The 18,317-nt window shown below is 39.0% G+C and overlaps 1 protein-coding gene across 1 annotated transcript in view; it reads left to right on the plus strand.

Moving 5' to 3' along the window:
* LOC131460626 (receptor-type tyrosine-protein phosphatase gamma-like) overlaps nt 1–18,317 on the plus strand; it is a 355,572-nt gene that overhangs the window by 73,841 nt on the left and 263,414 nt on the right. Inside the window, exon 2 of the mRNA XM_058631264.1 lies at nt 12,708–12,824. Coding sequence (XP_058487247.1) covers nt 12,708–12,824 — 117 coding nt within the window. The remainder of the gene's footprint in view (nt 1–12,707; nt 12,825–18,317) is intronic.

An 18,317-nucleotide genomic window follows, 5' to 3' on the forward strand; every position in this document is an offset into this window, starting at 1 on the left:
TTTGACCAGTGTTAACCCACGGTAACGGTGGCTTTATCTTTCCATGGACTTCTCACCAGCCCGGTGTCTCACATAAATGTGCTGATTGACCTTTCTGCAAACCATTGCAAATGTTACATTTGTCATTTCTGTGCTAAAATGGGACATAGTTCACAAGTATTTGAGCTGAGTTATCATGCAGAGATGGAGGGGTTGGTGCTAGCATGGCACATGCAGCGAGCAAGAGCAAAATCAAAGTTCAAGAAAAAAATGGTGGTTTGTTTTGTTTTATGGATTGAAGTATTAGGAGGACATTGCTGTGTTTTTAATGGTGAGGATGGGATGAAACTATGCACTTTTCCTAGCTCGAACAGGTGCTTTTTGTGCTTAGACCTAATCACATTCATAACCAGTAAATGAATATCATTGGTTAAAATGCCATCACGTTAATATGTACATCTATCGACTATTTTTTCAAAACTTCTCACACTGACCCTTCAACAAAACCTACAGAACTGTCACATCAGCCAGGCTAAACATCTGATGTACATGTGCAGCCATGAAATGGTGACATCTTGAAAGTGAAAACTTCACACAGATGGTGTCTGAAATCACTTCATAGTTGTTATTTCCTGCTGTCTCCTCTGAATAGTTCAATCTTCAGTGAGCAGGAAATGAACCACACCAGCACTTCACTCTTGAAAATGGTGGGTTTGGTCATTTTGTCTTGGTTATTATTAAGGACTCAGTTCAGTTTTGTATGACCCATATGCTGATTTAAAGGTAATGTTAAACGCATCACAAAGAGGTCCTTCCACCAAGTTCACATAGCTTATTATAGACATAGTGACTGTGTTTTGCCCGGGATAAAAAAATGACCCACTGCTACCTTCATCAGTAAGTTCAAATGTGTTGTTTAGCGAATTTGGTGTTTAAAATACTTTTTCAGATTTCCCTAAAGCCTTGTTTCCATCATGGTACAGTTCAGTTTGGTACTGTAAACCCCTCGGTCTTTACTTGATAGGTGGAGTGTGCACTGTGCCTGATGGCCGTGTTAGTGAGATACATAGTGTGAAGTTGTACCAGTGCGCCGACAACAAATGTGACAGACAACTACACGACAATGGAGCAGCTAGTTCTTTTCCTGCTCAGTGTGAGGCTGTTGATGTGCTGATTAAAATAGACTGTGGGCGTTAAAGAAATACTGGTCCGATGGAGTGATGCCTTTCTGTCGACCCGTTCAGCGGACTGTCTTGGGTCTAGCTCTACCTGTACCGCACCGTTACTCTGGTACCCCAAGAGCAAAAACAAAAAAAACAGTTTCTGTTCCTGATGGATACACAAAAAAACAGGTGGCAGCTCCTGTGTTCTCAGTCAGTCAGTCATCATCTACCGCTTTTATCCTCAACCAGAGGGTCGCGGGGGGTGCTGTGCCAATCTCAGCTACATCGGGCGATAGGCGGGGTACACCCTGGACAGTTCGCCAGTCCATCGCAGGGCCACACACAGATACAGACAAACAACCATTCACTCTCACACTCACTCCTATGGTCAATTTAGAGTGTCCAATTTACCTATCCCCACATTGCATGTTTTTGGACTGTGGGAGGAAGCCGGAGAACCCGGAGAACCCGGAGAGAACCCACGCACACACGGGGAGAACATGCAAACTCCATGCAGAAAGACCCTTGTTCGAACCGGGGCTCGAACCCGGGTCTTCTCGCTGCAAGGCGAGAGTGCTAACCACTTCACCACCGTGTGGCCCAGCTCCTGTGTTCTCACTAGCAAAAAAAATACTGATTTACTGATTTTCTCCATGGACTTTGGTGTGGTCTCAACAAAGAGGCAAACATATCTTTAAGTTGATAATAAATGGCAGTTAACAGTGATAACTATAGATGCAGCCTCATGCTTTCTCCTCCCACCAATCTACCACAACCTATATCCCCACTAGTGGGATATCCAAAGTAATAGTATGCAGGGTGTTTTCGAACTGGATTGTGCATGCAAGTTTTATAGCATCTTATGTGGGGCTACTTTATATCTGTATTCTCCTGGGTAGTTTCATTTATCTCAAAGTCCTATTTCATAAACCGTTCAAGTGTTATGCATGTAAAATTTGAACATGACAGTAAACGTAAAATGGAGTCGAGTAAAAAGTGCAATATTTCTTTCTGAGACGCACCAGAGCAGAATGAAGAAGCCTTTCTGTTGTAAAAGATCATTGATTTTTTATTTTTATTTTTTTCCTTTCTTTCTTTTCCATGAGCCGATAGCTTGAGGGAAAATATGTGTCACCTCTTCCTTTTTCTCTGACTTTATAAGGGCATTTTCCTTTCAAGTGGGTACAATGAAATGAAAACGCTATAGCACTATAAACCACTGGGCAACAGTCGAGTCCGAACAGTCTCTCCTTGACTGCACGGGGGGGGGGGGGGGCAAGCAATGGGAGCCATAACCTCACAACCCACAACTGCACACCTCAACAAGCCTCTGTGGTGGTGTTAGAGTGAGAACAATTTAATATGTCTGATGAAGGAGGATGAATGAGTGTGTGTGTGTGGAAAAGGAGCCTTTACAACTGACTTTACATTGTTCATTAGGGACGGCATATAAAGTCTTAGATGGACTTTGAACGCTTGGTCACAACATCTATAGGCTTTTACATTAAATTTCATTATACTCATTTAAAGTAGAATTGTATTTCTATAAGTGAAATCCTTTTTGTTAAATCCTGTGTTAAGTAGCTCAATATCGGGACTGCTGTCATTGATCTATAGAAGGTTGGGTCTCTTAGTTGTAGGGATATGACAGTAAATACATGAAGAACCGACAACACTTTATCCACTTGTGAGCCAAGACTCCACAACGATGCGATCGTCTCTGCTCATGAGGTTAGACAGTGTGTCAGTGAATAAATGCTCTCACTTCACCAAATGTGTTCATGCAGTGACATTGGAGGGAGGAAAGGGCATGCCAATGGCAGCAACGGAGAGGAAGTTAGTATGTTCCCATGCACAGTTAGGTCGAGCTGTAGCTACACCGGATTTAATTGGACTAATGTTTCTCTGACTCTGCTCCACTCGGTGACAATATGCCCCCTTTCAGTGTGTCAGTATTAGACATTTTCTGGTTGACCTATTATGTCCCAGATGAGAACAACTTCAGCTGGCAGCTACTTGATATGATGCTGAGCACCATTCGCTGTCTTTTTTTTTACCATCCATTAACTTCAAACTAGTTAAGTCTTTCATCTGACAGAGCATAGATGCCGTCTTCTTGCAAAATGCACGATGCACTTGGGCGATGTTTTTCTCGCAGTAGTCTTCTTCTGTGTACTACTAGCTTTTATTATTTCCAGGTGGAATCCCGCGGGCAGGAACTGTGTGTGAGTGCCGAGGCCATTTTGGGTCTAGTTGAATTTATACAATAGAATAGAATAGAATAGAAATACTTTATTCATCCCTAAGGGGAAATTGTTTTAACATAGCAGCAATACAAACAAATATTATAAACATAAAATGTAAAATGTGCAACAGTGGGAAAAAAATAAATATTGCAATGCAATGGTAATTGACTTCCAATTGCATTGTCTGTCAGTGTAGTCAGTCTGACTAACATGTATACATAAAAGTCCTATTTCGGTTGTAGAAACACACACATTAAATGAGTATGATCATGATATTGTTAAATACTTGTGTATTGCATTCATGCTCAGATGCATGTGCATGTATAGGTCGACATGAGAGTGTCAGTGACAGTTTAAAAAACAAACTCCTGCAATCCTCAATCAGCCTGTGTGACATTTCAGTGGTTCGAGGACAGTTGATGCATTTCCTCAGATGGCTCGGCTTGTTGTATGTCTCCTCCTCTCTCACCGTGCTGCAGGGATGTAGATGAGCTCTGACAGACGAGGGTTTAGTTTCAGGGGGAAATGGAGGGGGAGAGATGGATGGAATGTAAATGCAAATAAAGATAAATAAATAAACAAATGAAGTTGAAATCAAATGGGGGAAATATGTAACACATTTTCTCAAATTCTGACATGTTCACTCAACTAAACTGCATTCTCAATTATTATGTTTCGTAAGCAACCTATTCTCTCTTGGATTGTTTTTTTTCATGAATATTTACATCGTTTTTGAGGCGAAATTCTCAACAAGAGCAGGGTGGTGTTCAGCAAACAGGACATTCTCAAGTGTTTTTATCCAAAACAACTTATATTAGTAAGTAACATATTATGGTTACAATGGTAAATGAAATAGTTAATGTTCATAGAAAATGTTCATTAGAAACTACAGTACAGTCAGAGATGTTAATTATAGTTATGGCACAATGAGAAACATCGGGAATAAGAAACTAATACATGCTCGGGCCTAGTTTGAGTTTTTAAAGTGCTTTAGAGAGAAGGTGTGATCACGAGAGATGAGTCTAGAGTTTCTTACAGATAAAGAGAGAATGCTCTGTGAGCTCGGGTGATGCTTGGAGTGCCGCAGAATTATAGGCTGCTTTTTATGACTTTTTATGAATCGTTTGCCCTCTGAATAGCAGCTTAATAGTTTGGTTGCAGGGGGCATGTGCTGGATCACTCTTCCCCGCTGCTGTGATGCACACAACACTGACCAACACGTTTATAGAAGTATATACACAATCAGTGGCCAAAAGAGAACCAGGTTAAGATGTAAAACCCCTGTTCTGCTGCAGTCTCCACACCCACTCGGAGCTTTTTATTGAGAGTTAGAAATCTGCCAGACAGAAACATACCAGTGTCTTTTTATGAAATCCATCACAGGTGCATGTTGTGCCTTACTAAATACATAACCGGGAAATGATTATCATCGCCCACGTTCCCTCATTCTGTCAAAGGCGGTTGAGGGAATATGTTTCCTACAAAATTAAATTGACAGTGCAGTTCATTTGCAAAGTATTGTTATTTGCACACATTTTTTGCTGTAATAAAAAAAAAAAACGATATTATGTTAAATTATGAGAGCATGTTTGACTTGAATGTACAGATGTTCATGTCGGCAGGTGTCTGTTGTAATTAATACAGAATATGTATTCTGCGTGTGATGACGATATTTTCTGTCCCAGAGCAGCTGATGGTGCTGACAAGTAATGGTACACATTCTTGCCCTGGAGGCTAAAGGTAGCTGTCCTTGTGCTGCTGACAGATATTCAAACCGACAATCTCACCCCCGGTTCTCACTGAAAATTAGACACCCAGTTATGACTGCACCTCCCTGACCACCTCACCCACACTCCTGATTTTTTTTTTTCTCTCATTGCAAAGTCATACTGACATCTCCACATGAAAACACCACAGATCCCTGTGGCATGATAATCATAATATCCTCCTGTCGTGTGTGATGTGTCGTGGTTTGCAAAACCCTCCACTGTGTGCATGTTGGAGATTAGAGAGAAGAACATGTGTGAGTATATCTGATTTCTGATCGTTTCAGAATCTGTTGGAATTTCAAGTTTACGTCTCCCTATCTTTTGCCAACAAAGACCATGTAGTTACAATTTTCAAAACCCTCCAGTCACAACAGATAGACAGCACTGCTTTCTACATGATCCATTTACCCGGCTGAATCAAAATGAAAGTTTGGGTGCCTGCTTTCTGTCAGATGTCTGCTCCTGACATGTAGCAATGATGTGTTTCAGTCATTCATGTGCATCCCAGTTTGATCCTAGTCCTGATCAGTGGGCAACAATACTAAAGAAATAAATAATCCACATGAAACTATTGTGTGTATTTCATTTGACTTTCACAGATCAGACACAAACCAGTAAGTCAACCAATATGGTAATATCAATTGTATATCTATCTATCTATATATATATATATATATATGCACCCTGAAGGTATTTTTTTCAGGTGGGAAACAATGAGAAAAATATAATACAATGTGTATGAAACAAAACCAAATATAAACAAACAAAAAAACTATCCTGGTCTTTCAGAATATGAAATAATTGCTTGCACAATTAATATTGACACATGCACCAGTGTGATTTGTAATTGTGGAGAAAATGTACGTCTTACCACCCCTCACTCTTTCCCTCGTTTTCCTCTCCTCTCCTCAACTCTGTCAATTCTGCCCCCCCTCCCCAAACTAAACAATCATTCTCTCTTCTTCTGCTGCCAACTGGTTGCCATGCCGTGGCCTGTCAATCAGTGACCCGGTAACTGTTGCTAGGGGAGGATTGTAATTTTTAGCGTTTGTGCTTAATTCCTCCTCTTATTTATGCTGTCTCTTCACTCTATATTCCTCCTCTTCGGGTTTCTCCTTCACCCCTTCTCTGCTCCCCTTAAGCCCATCTCTCTGCTTTTTGCCCCTTCTTATCCTTTGCCTCTTCTCATCTGTCATTCCTTTCCTTCCTCATCTCCTTCAATGTCCTTCACCTCTGGTTTCAATTTGCTCGCCTGCCTCTTTTCGCTGTCACTGACTTAAACATTGTTGGTGTTGTGGTCGGATCCCAGAGGAGAGCCCCGCGCCCTCCACCCCCTTCTTTGAAATGGATTCAGTTTGGATCTGTCCACTCACCTTAATAGGGCGTCAGCTCAGGTAGACACATGTGAATGAACACAACTGAGATTTAAAGGTGAATGGAGAAAAAAGGAGAGGGGGACATGGGGAAGAATGGGCTAACAGATACAGTACACTGTAATAAAGACAGAAATGAATTAATGGAACAGTGAATAATACATAAGAATGTTCGGAATGTCCTGAAAAATCCAGATCTTTATTGTCTTTATAATAAAACAACTGTAACAGCAGGTGTACCAGACTTTTTTTTGGCATGTCATCTATAGTGTGGGGTTATATGTAGAGAATGATTGTAGCATGGCTGAAAATGGGCACTTCCTTCAAAGGAACATTGTTTGCATAACTGTGAAATGACTAAAAAAGTAATCATTTGTAACCCGGTCAGAACAAGGGCCTTTCTGCATGGAGTTCATCCATCAATCTGAAAATCATCCTGCCGTGCATATTGTCACCCTTTAATCCATGCCCTTTGCTTTCGTCATAATTACTAGACATTGCATCACAATAAAATCTAATTGGTTACACTACACTGGACACATGACTTTTTGTTAATGAAGTTGACATAAAATTTTGTTTAAACTCACTATTGACATTTTCCAAAGGGTGACACAGATGTCTGCTGCCTGAAGACTCATAACTGTGCATTTGTACACATTACTTGTGTCCTCTAACTAACAAACTACAAGTATCAGTAATTCAAACAGTTTGATCTGTTTTGGAAGAAGCTCTGAATTACCAGCAGACTGAATAATCTGTATTATCAGCAGCAGAGTAACATTTAATGTCTTAGTGTGAGTATTTTCCATATTGTAATAGATGTAATCTTCATTGTATTGAATAGTTTAGAATTAATAATGTTTACTGACTGTCATAGCAGTTTGAGTACAGTATTTTTGTATTTTCTTATGCTTTATGTTCAAAATGCCATTTTAATACCAGTATTAAAAGTAGTTGTAATTACCTGAGGGCAACAGTAGGGGAAGCGTAGCGCTGTTGAGCTACCTGACGCTGCACTTCACTCCCATGATCTGAGGAAAGTGTGTGTCCGTGCATCTTTTACTCATTACTCCCCTTTTCAGGTATGAGTCCCTCATAATGAGAGTTGTTGTTTACTTTAGTGTTAGTTTAATGTGTAGACGTTCTCAGGATACTATTTGTAACGCAGTATGTCCGTGTATTGTGAGTGTAATGAAGTTAATTACCTGACGACAAGTAAACGAGCCACATGAGCTAACCTGTTGCGATGCTAGCTGCACTGCACTCTGTAGCTATGGGAAACTTTGCTGTTGTGTGTAATGTTAGGCCATTGTGTTTTTACTATACTTAAATGATGAATTTACTGAGTAAGTTGGAGTGTTAGCATTGTATGGTTTAAAGTTGCTGTATTTCATTTTTCATTTTATGCATTATTTTATTTGTTTATCTCAAATGAGCCACTTTAATTTACTGAGCTTTACTATCTTTTATTTGTCTTGCCATTGTGAGTTGAAAATACATAATGTTAATACGACATATGTTATGTTGATGCACATTTTCGCTGGTAATATTTCAACAGAATCTACTGATGCTTGTTTATGTTTGGAGTTATGTCTAATATGGAAAATGGTACATGTTGTGATATTGTACTGAAATTTATGTTTATTATTTTAGTTATTAACACTCATGATCTGAGGAAAGTGTGTGTCCGTGCACCTTTTACTCTTTACTCCCCCTTTCAGGGCTTGGAGTGCATGGAAATGTACTGACTTATTTATAAGGATTAATTGATAGAACAACTTGCTCAGGTGATAACAAACCTGCTTATGCATCTGTGTTGGAAATAAGCCTTTGTGATCATGATATAAGTGAAGACCAATGCACTTAGAGGCTGTAGAGAGGTCAGGTAAGGGGGGGAGGGGGGGTGGAGGTTACTTAAGGCAAGAGGGAAAGACAAATTGATGAAAAAGGCACCAAGTGAAAGACGAGGAAGAAAAAAGGGGGAAGGGAAAAGCGAACATGTGTTCGGTGAGGATGAAGAGGGTTAGGGCAGGGTCTGTGCATAATTACATTTTCTGTTCTGAGCAGTATTGGAAATCAATAATGTAATTCATAGAAAAGCCATACAAGTGCCTCCCATTGGCATTCACAGACATGAGCCGTGCTTACATCCCAATGAATTAAAACAGGACTGGATGGTGGTGGAGTGGTGTATGTCATTGAAACTGAGGCTCAGCCTTTGTTCACCCTGAGCCTTTAAATCTCCCTCCACACTGTTTCACAAAAAAAGCAGGAGACTTTGCATTCCATCACAATGTGGTCGATATCTGTTTTCAGTTTAAGGCTGAGTCCACACTAACAGATTTTATTTTTATTTCTAATGCAAATATTTATATATAAATTACTTCGACACCACTGCAGAGTTTGTCTGAGACTTTTGGAAACACTTTAGGTCCCATTTTAATTTGAAAAGTGAGGTTGCATTTTGGAGACTTTTGCAGCATTTCTATTATTACCACTACTATCATTTAATTAATCTTTTAGCTTAATTTTATGATTTGAGCCACTTTATTTATTCCACAGTACTTCTTATTATTGTATCTCCGTCCATTTCTTTTTCTTCATCTTATATTTTAGCTTGTACTCTCTGACTTTGTGGATTAATTTTAAGAAAGCCAGCATACATAAATTGCAGGTTGCCTTTAATGATTATCTGTGGATATTGCTCAAGAAACCTTGGTGCAGCAGTTCATTCTCTAATGCTGGAGTCAACACTTTTCAAGCTTTACTGCAAAATCTGATGCATAAATTCATCTCTTGATTGAATAATTCATTGAATGTCATTGTTATGCGGCTGTCAAAGCCCAGGTTTGGTGCCGTGCGTCATCAGTCATACATGTGGAAACATTGGTATGGCTCTCTTTTTTTGTAAACTGCTGCATTTTGTAATTATTTCTTTTATTTATGTCTGTTTTCAATAATTTGGACCTTGAGTCTGGCAACAAATTGAACTGAACTGAACTGAACATGAACACTGGGCATGGCAGTGTCGATGTAAACAGGAAGCTGATTGTCTATTCTGCTCACATGAGAAATAACAATTTTGAAAAGTAATATCAGGGTTTTTTGAAACTGTTGGGCAAGGTGAAACTGAAGGTAACAGAGCTTTTCATTTCACCTGAGAGACAAGTTACAACTATATAAGACAATAAGGAAATGTGGGTAATAACTGCATAATCATTTTACCCACCGACCCTGAGTTTTCTAACTAGAACAGACAAAGCAGCATCTCTGTTGTAGGGGCTCAAAATCTCCAGAGCATTGTTTGTTTGGTGTAATTCACAGTGTAAAATTGTAGTGTGAATGTTACCTTTCCTGTCAGAAACAGACATTCGGTACAAGAAAATAAACCGTTGTTCTTACTTTCCTACATCTGAATGGTAAACGATGCATGACCAGAGTTAACACTAATGCATTATCAACAGACATTACTTTCAATATGTACACAAGACACTGCTCTCAACAGAGATGAATATTGTTTTTTTAAATGAACGCATATTTTGTGTGGATGTCTAGTGTGATGCTCAGCTATCAGGCACACACAAGCACACACACCTCCTTGCAGTCATGTGATCATAGCTGGTAACTGTGGGGTCAGATGTGAAGTAGCAGTTATACCTGGTGCCACACACCTGGGGAAACTAAGACAATGAAAAAGTGAAAAACAAACCAAGTTTAGGTTGGAAGAATAAAGTGAACCATTGGGTGCTTTCTAATGGATAAATGACAGACTTGACAGTTGCTCACATGGATTAATATCAGTAAATGGACATTCCTTCAAGAGCAAAATAACATTTAAATCCTGATTGGGTTTTATTAATTTATTAAACTTTGGGTCATAATTCCCCAAAGCTGAATAGAAGAACACATTTATTGTGTCGTGGAACTAATTTAATAGCTAAGAATGAAAAAAAAAAGAGGTCTCTAAACCTCCCGCGTATGATACTTGTAATAGTGTGTCAGTCTAGTACAGTTTTAACACACAAGTACCTGAGAAGGGTATTAGATATAAACTGTTTGACTTATTTGTATTATTTATTTTTTTAGTTATTGTGTTACTATTTTATTGATAAATTGCAAATGGTAAAAGTACATTCATTTTAAAACAGGTTGTTTTGGGTGTTTTTACATTTCCCCTGAAGTATATACATTTACATACAAAATATATACAAAAAACTATGAATACCTCTCAGTATGTTGACATAGTGATATGCCCTGCCCTGAAAAGCCTGATAATATAACTTGTCCCAAGACTGCACAGCTGTGGTTGTTTTCTTGTGTTTTTCAGTTAAGATAACACAGCTGTGTGGATGTGGATTTGGGGGTAGTCAGATGCATGTATCGTGTTTTTGTTTATTAAATGTGTTATGTGGGTGCGTCTGTGCATATGGCAAGTCCATCTGTGTGTGCGTGTGTTGTGCCTCTGTATGTAATCATACCACCTCTAATCAGCATTAGCACCAGTTTATTGTATGAAACGTTTAATGCACACCCTCCCCTCCTTGTTATGTGTTTGTGTAAATGCTATCTGTTTTATACATTAGAAAAGGCCCTGTATAAACACAATTATCATGCGAGTATCACACAAGTTCCCAAAATAGACTACATAATTTTTTTTGAGCTTTCAGGTAAACATGTACTCTTGTGTGAATAAAAAAAAGCAAAAAAAAAAGCAATGATACACGGAAGTAGGATGTTGCATATGACAATGGTGGTTTAACAGGCTGTTCTGCCTGCTGTATTGAGCTTCATTCTCATTCTGCCTGGTTTTGCAAGAGCACATTCATTCTCTCTTTTGTTGTACCGTCAATGTCATCAGCAGAAAAAAACCTCATTTTTCATGCATGGTAAGGACATGTAATAAATACGATAATATGAATTACTTTTATTCCCTCTGCCAAACACTTCATATGAAGTAGAGTTTTTAAAAAGAGAGAAAATGTCTCTTAGACTTTTGTTGTGTATTGGTTGAAGCATATAAGATGCACCATCCGTGGAAAGTTGGATTGGCCCTTCAGCTGGTGAGAACACTTCAGTTGTTTTCTCTCAGTCTAATTTGGAACCATTTGAAATCACAGAGCACAAGTGGAGTTATTATGGGAGGAGCTGTCAGAAATACTGTCTTCTACTGTAGGGAAGCAAAGTGTTCCATTACTGCCTTTTCTTCAGCAGGGATCAAGAAGGTCACTCAGCCTGAAAGTTGAAGTTTTACACAAGTCCTGCAGAGGGTTTCTTGATTTTTCCATTTGAATGTGTCACTCCCAAGTGGGAGAGAGATTTCATGTTTTCAGAAGTTATGAATCTTATGATGTTAACTACAGTATATTATTCCGTTTCTGACTGATCAGGGTAATGAGCTAAATGTTACTGTTACAAACAGGACCTTGATGCTGTACATGTTGTTCAAGTAGCAACAACACTGCACAATAAAACATTAATATTCAAATTGATTCACAAAGTCCTCGGGGTGATCTTTTAATATCTGCTATTTCCTCTATGCTCTGCACAAATCTTGCAAGACTATCAAAGTCATTTGAGACTTGACTGAGATGGTTTTGCTTGATCATGAGCTGGAACAGCTAGGCTATAAGTGGAATCTATGGATTTGTCTCTGTTTCTTTGTCCTCTATAGTTTAAAAAAACAAGTCTAGTCTACTAGAAACACTTCCACATGCCTCTTCCCATATACTTTTGTGTTGCGATTGGCCGTAGACAGTATATGTCCTCTGTTGTCACAGCAAACCAGCATCTTGTGAATCAGAATCAACTTGGTTCAGGAGAGAAGCTCTAATTATTGTCATCCTTTTTATTCTTCTTTTTTTATTTAATATTTAACAATTTTGGTCTACCGTGATGATGTTTATCATGGACTTGAGCTCTGCACTACGAGACACACGAGGTGTTTCGGTGACTTTTCAAGACATTTGCGTTCCACTGAGTTGTTCTTTGTTGTTGACCTTTTTTTTTCTACTGTGAATGTCATTATGAGGCAGCTGGCGTAGTAAGACAGCTGAGCACACGGTTGGCTGTCATCCTGGCCGACAGATATCCAGGCCGGCCTCAAAAGTGCTGCTGAAGCTCTGCTGCTGTTTATACTAATCCACCTCTCCCCGTGTTTCTTCTCTCCTCCCCCTGCAGCACTGACAGGAAGCCAAGCCGAGTTCCAAGCTCCTGTCCTCAACCCTGACAGAGCAACGGCCGGTGGGGCGCGACTCCGGAGAGCTGCCTCTGAGGAGACCTACTGGGCCTACTCAGGTGTGTGTCTGTGTGGTTGTCTACTCTTTCTCTGTGAGAACCAGTATGAGTCTTTCACTGTGAATACTTCAGTGCATCTTTGCATGCACCATGCTGAGGAACATTTTGAAGGCATGGGCATTTTCTAGTAGTAGCAGCAAAATGCTAGTAAGTGAGGTGTCAAGTTTTGTATCTTTCACGAGAATACTGTTAGATGTGCTGAAATCAACTGAAAAGGCTGCCTTCCAAATCTGATTATTTAACAGGTAAAAGGTTATAAATGGTAAGATTCTTGGAGATTCTGAACACTTCTGAATGTTGTGAGCTACAAAACACACACATCTCAACGAAATTTTTTTTCACAAAGAATCTCATCAGTTCCGTGAGAACAGAAGCAATGCCAGTCATTTCTATGATAGCTATGATACTCGAGAAAATCTGCCACCATGTGTCAATGCTCTTTCATTCTATGGAAGTGAAAAGATCAGAGCAATTTCAGAGTTTGCATCATCAGTAGTAAAAAGAAATAAATCCAGTATATGTGCATTTACTCCGGAGGAGACGTGTGTCCATGTGTTTGAACAAAGACAAGAGACACAGTAGAGAAGGAATCGGTGGCTTTATGAAAACACTGCATAGCATACGATAAACCGTTTGGGTTACACTTTCAAAAGGACTCTGAGAGCATAAGTAACCGCTGAAAATATTCATATACAGCATACTGTTGTCACTTGTACTTTATTTAAGGGGACTACAATGTATGTTCTCTGCTGTCCCTGTTGACTGCAACACAATGCATCCTTCACCTTCAGGTTCTCCTGTCTCCTTCTCCAAACAGACGACGTGTCTAACGCAATATAATAACACTTGAGAAAGTCTAACTAAATTACTGTTAATTTGTTGTTTTTTTTCCCCTTTGATTTGCCCACACTGCAGGGAAGTTAGGTTTCGCTTTGATAAAGGACTTAGGCTTTTAATGCAAACTCTATACTAACCTATAGCAGTGTATAATGGACATTTCCAAAGTGCAATTTACGTCAGTACAACTGAAAAGCATTTCATAATCACTTCGCTGCTGCTATGAGTAACGCTTACTATTTGAAGTGCATACTAATTAAGTGCAGTTGCTATACTTTTGTTTATTAGATCTCTATTAATTGGCTTTCAGTGAAACTCAGCACCACCTGCAACACATTTTTCCTCTACAGCGCAAAGTGCTTTTGCTTCTCCTTTTGCTCAGAGGCTTTCAATGTGAAACATCTGCAGGAGTTGCATCTTACTCTACCAGCAGGAGAATGAAAAAACATTAGAGCAGAAGTAACTGCAAGATGCTGCTCTTGTTTCATAAAGCCGGGCTTATGGCATAGATTTTATTGGCTTAAACAACAGCAAAGACTGGCCTCTACTTTAAATATGCAGTAGATTTTGACAGTTCTGTTTGACAGTAGATTTGGAGTCCGATATTATTATTTTAGCACTTACTGTCTCACAAGTACAGTGTTTGGGCTAGCTGAGTGATTTAAAACAAGCAACGTGAGGGTGTGTGCTTTAGAGTGAAAGCAATTATGTGCCACTGTCACTGCAATATGTTAGCCTTCCTCTTTTGCTTTCTCTTCCGCTCTTGTTTTCCTTCTTCTCTTCCTCGTTTCTCCTCGGTCGGTGCTCCTCTGGCCTGGAGGCGTCTCCAGGCCGTTTTTTTTTCTTTTTTACCAGTGCTTCAGAAGAGAAAAAAGCCACTTCCACTGTCCCTTTAGAGGGTTTAGTTTTTCAGCGAGGCAGCATTAATCTTTCACCATGCAAGCAACGCGAGCCTCAGGCCACAAACGATCTTTTAGTTTATTTATTTCAATATTTCCGCTTGCTTGTCTAACCCTAATTGGTCACCCGGCGTGCCTGCATGAGTGCGAGAGTACGTGGGTACAAAAAAGAAAAAAAATAACAAAAAAAAGGGGGAAGGAAGCAATGACAGTTTCACTTAGTGTTGCTGCTGCTGATGATAAGACCTACCGATGCTCCCCTGCTGTCCCCACGCTCGTGTTTGGTCGCAGCTCTTACATAAGACACTGATGTAACAGTGGGCAGGATCCAGGCAAGAGAGGAAAACAATGGAGAATGCAGAAGACTGAAATACTACTGGATATTTTATTTTTTCATGTTGAAGTAAGAACCAAAGAAAGTCAATGAAAAATGCAGTTTTAATAAAACCTGGGACTTACTGGCCAAACTCTGAACAGTATGCTGAGTTTTAGCAGGGAATCCTCACTTTAGCCTTATCTCACTAGTCTAAAATAATCTGTATTGACCTACCAACCAGAAAACAACCAGTGGGATTGGTTAACCAGTTGATTGATAGGAAATTAATGAGTTCATAGGAAACTATAAGTTGTGTGGATTTGTTTTTTGGGTGTCTTGACTCAATCTGGGGTCTGGGGACACTATACATATGACAATCATCCTTTTTATGTAACTTAATGTACAATACGGATGACTGCTACAAGCTTACAATATGTCTTGATAAAGTCTTTTTTAAAGGCACAGCGTGTGAAATTTAGCAACATTTAATTGTGAAGTGTCGCATTGCAGCTGGATGTCCTTCAGCTCACTCTAAACATGGTGGTCCAACATGTTTTGTGCTGTGATTGAGATATTAGAGAGAAAAAAAGAGAAACATATTTCACAATTAAAACTAATTTATTACATTAAAACTATTTTACATTGCTGTACATGACAATCCTTTCCATTATAGTAGATTTTCAGGGGTATCATCTTCTCTAACACGCACACACACTTTTCTCTCTTGCTTCCCTTTGAGTTCTCTCTCCTCTGATTCTCCTCTCCAAAGTTTCCTAAACTTCTGCCTGTCCTAATTAGCTTGTTCTAATCGTGTCCTCCAGAGATCTGACAAACTCTAATCGAGACCTCGGTGGACTACGGCTGTTCTGCCCTCTGCCTGATCAGAATGGCAGATTAAAACAAGGCACAGTGCTGACAAATCAAGTGTTATCTGGGAGTGGCCCTACGCAGGGACAAAGAGACAGAAAAAGACAAATTTCCACGCAGTGAGTCTATCACTGCTGCAGAATGGCAATTCTAAAATGTACTGTTCTGTTCCAAGAAGCAATGTGAGATATTTTTAGTTTTCCTGAACATTATTACACGGTAATACATATAAATAAGGAGTGTGAATGTGCTGTGAAATGGCAGCATCTATAAATTACCATGATGAATACTATTCAAGGTTAAATCAGTGACTGTACCATTAGGTGATTTATTAGAAGGAGAAATATTCAGTTTATCTTTACAGAGAAGGAGGATTCAGCAGTTTAAACAAGATAACACTTCATATTAAGGAGCACTTTTCCCCCCCGTTTGCTGGCAATGTAATAGCATAAATAGTATGGGCCTATTTTTATCAGCCATTATAAAGCACTTATTAATGCTATATTCTTAATGCGGTGTGAAGATCAGGACACAATAGTAAAGATCTGTGAGTTGCCAACTATGATGATTTTGAAGAACTGTACAGTTATGTGAACATGGTAAACACGGTTTTGTTCTATTACATTAGATTAGGACATATTTATTTAGGGAAGGATGAGTCTTAATGTGTTCCTTAGTTACCTAAGATTGTATTATGTACAACACCTTCTGTAACTACCATTAATAAGCAGCGATTAGAATGTTATTGAGGGACAACTATTTGTGCTTGTGAAATTTAACCATGTATATTTAATAGAAGTGATTTAAAGTTCCTAATATAGAGTTCATATATCCATTATACTGTACTCTTATCAATTAGCAGTTAATCATTGAAAATTATACCTTGAAATAAAGTATTTCAAAAATAAGGTTCATGGCATGATTTCCTAGTAATTGCTTCAGTGATGGCAATAAATATCGTATTTAAGAGCTGAAAACAATAGCTAGTTAAAGTTAATGCGGTTCATGTCAATAGCAATATAACAAAAGTCTAATATATATCCAAATATATATTGATTGTACACAGATATCATTTTAAATGGTTGACTCCAGATTTGTGAAATGCATCTCCAAAAAAAACGAGTATTAAACTCCATGAAGTCGTTGTTTTACAGCTAATCACACACATTCCTTATTCATATTCAAATGTTCTTCCACAGCAATTATAACACTAATGATGATTTATTGGTGTGCCATTAATTCTGTCATCCACTAAAGTGATTCTGCAAACAAGTGGCATGTAATCAGATGAATACAAATAAAAAGATTATTATGTGACTATAACTTTAATTATGTCAACTGCAAGCAATGAGGCTGACTCACACTTTAACTGCTCCCATTAACCTCATTGAAGCTTCACTGGCCAAGCTGTTTTCTTAAGACATGTTATATAAACCGCATAATACACTAAACATCACCATTATATGTTTCTCATTTTAATTCCAAGTACACTTTTATGAGGCTGTCTATTGTAATGAGCTCACTTTGCTACTCTCAGGCCAGTTCCTGTTTTCAAAACATTTATTTTTGCCCGTCCATTTAATGACCCACATGCCGACTTTCTCACACTGGCCATGCACACAACACACACAGTCTTGATTGGAAATTAATTTTCAGACGTGCACAATGTCAGCGGGAGCGACAAAACTAATTTGCATGCTCCTTGTCGAGCTGATTTACCATTCACCGCCAGCCACCATCACAGAGCTCTCAGGCCTTTGTGCTGCAGCAGCCTTGAAGTGGGTAAATGAAGATAGAATTTGAGGATATGTCGTACAGCCATGTTACTCATGAGGTAAAGCTATTTTATTAGCCTGATGGTAAGGGAGGTCGTTTATCCTTTTTTTTTTTCCTCTAATTCGAGGCTTTAAAAGCAAAACTAACATCATCTCAAGCACAGATAGAGATATAGATGAAAGACTGGATTCACTGTGAAGGTGTTTATCAATAATTAAAAAAAAGCAGCACAGGGAATACACGGGGAGTACAATCAGCAGCAGTTGGTCAAAAGTAGCTCAGGTTTACCTGCTATGAGAGCCACATTTGTCCTTGTGAAAAAGAAACCAGCTACAACTTACACCCAGCAGAGGATTGTGATGTTCTCCTTTGACGGTGGATGAGAGGACACACAGCAGAATTTACAAATATGCTGTGCTGTTTTTTCTTTTTTTCTATTTCCCTATATTCGCAACAAAAAACTGTACACACTATCCCTGCCACTCTCTCTTTTGACACTCGCCAACAAAAACTGCAGAAGGAAGCATGGAGTCAACAAAAGCACATTGCTTTGCTGTATATGCCATTTTTTTCTGGAAGGAATAAACAATTTGAAAAGAGAAGATATTAAACAAAATGGGACAATGTGATGACATGAATCACTGTTTTATCTGTGCGATTTGGCAGCTATTAAAAGTAAAAACGGAAGCATTCCGAGCTGTCACTTCTGTCTAAAGTTCCGCCCCGTTTTATCTCGACCTTTTCATGTCACTGTTGGTGCTGTTGCCGTTTTACACTTCAGAGGAGAAGAAATACTTT

Source organism: Solea solea, chromosome 6, assembly GCF_958295425.1.
Source record: "Solea solea chromosome 6, fSolSol10.1, whole genome shotgun sequence".
NCBI classification, from domain to species: Eukaryota; Metazoa; Chordata; class Actinopteri; order Pleuronectiformes; family Soleidae; genus Solea; species Solea solea.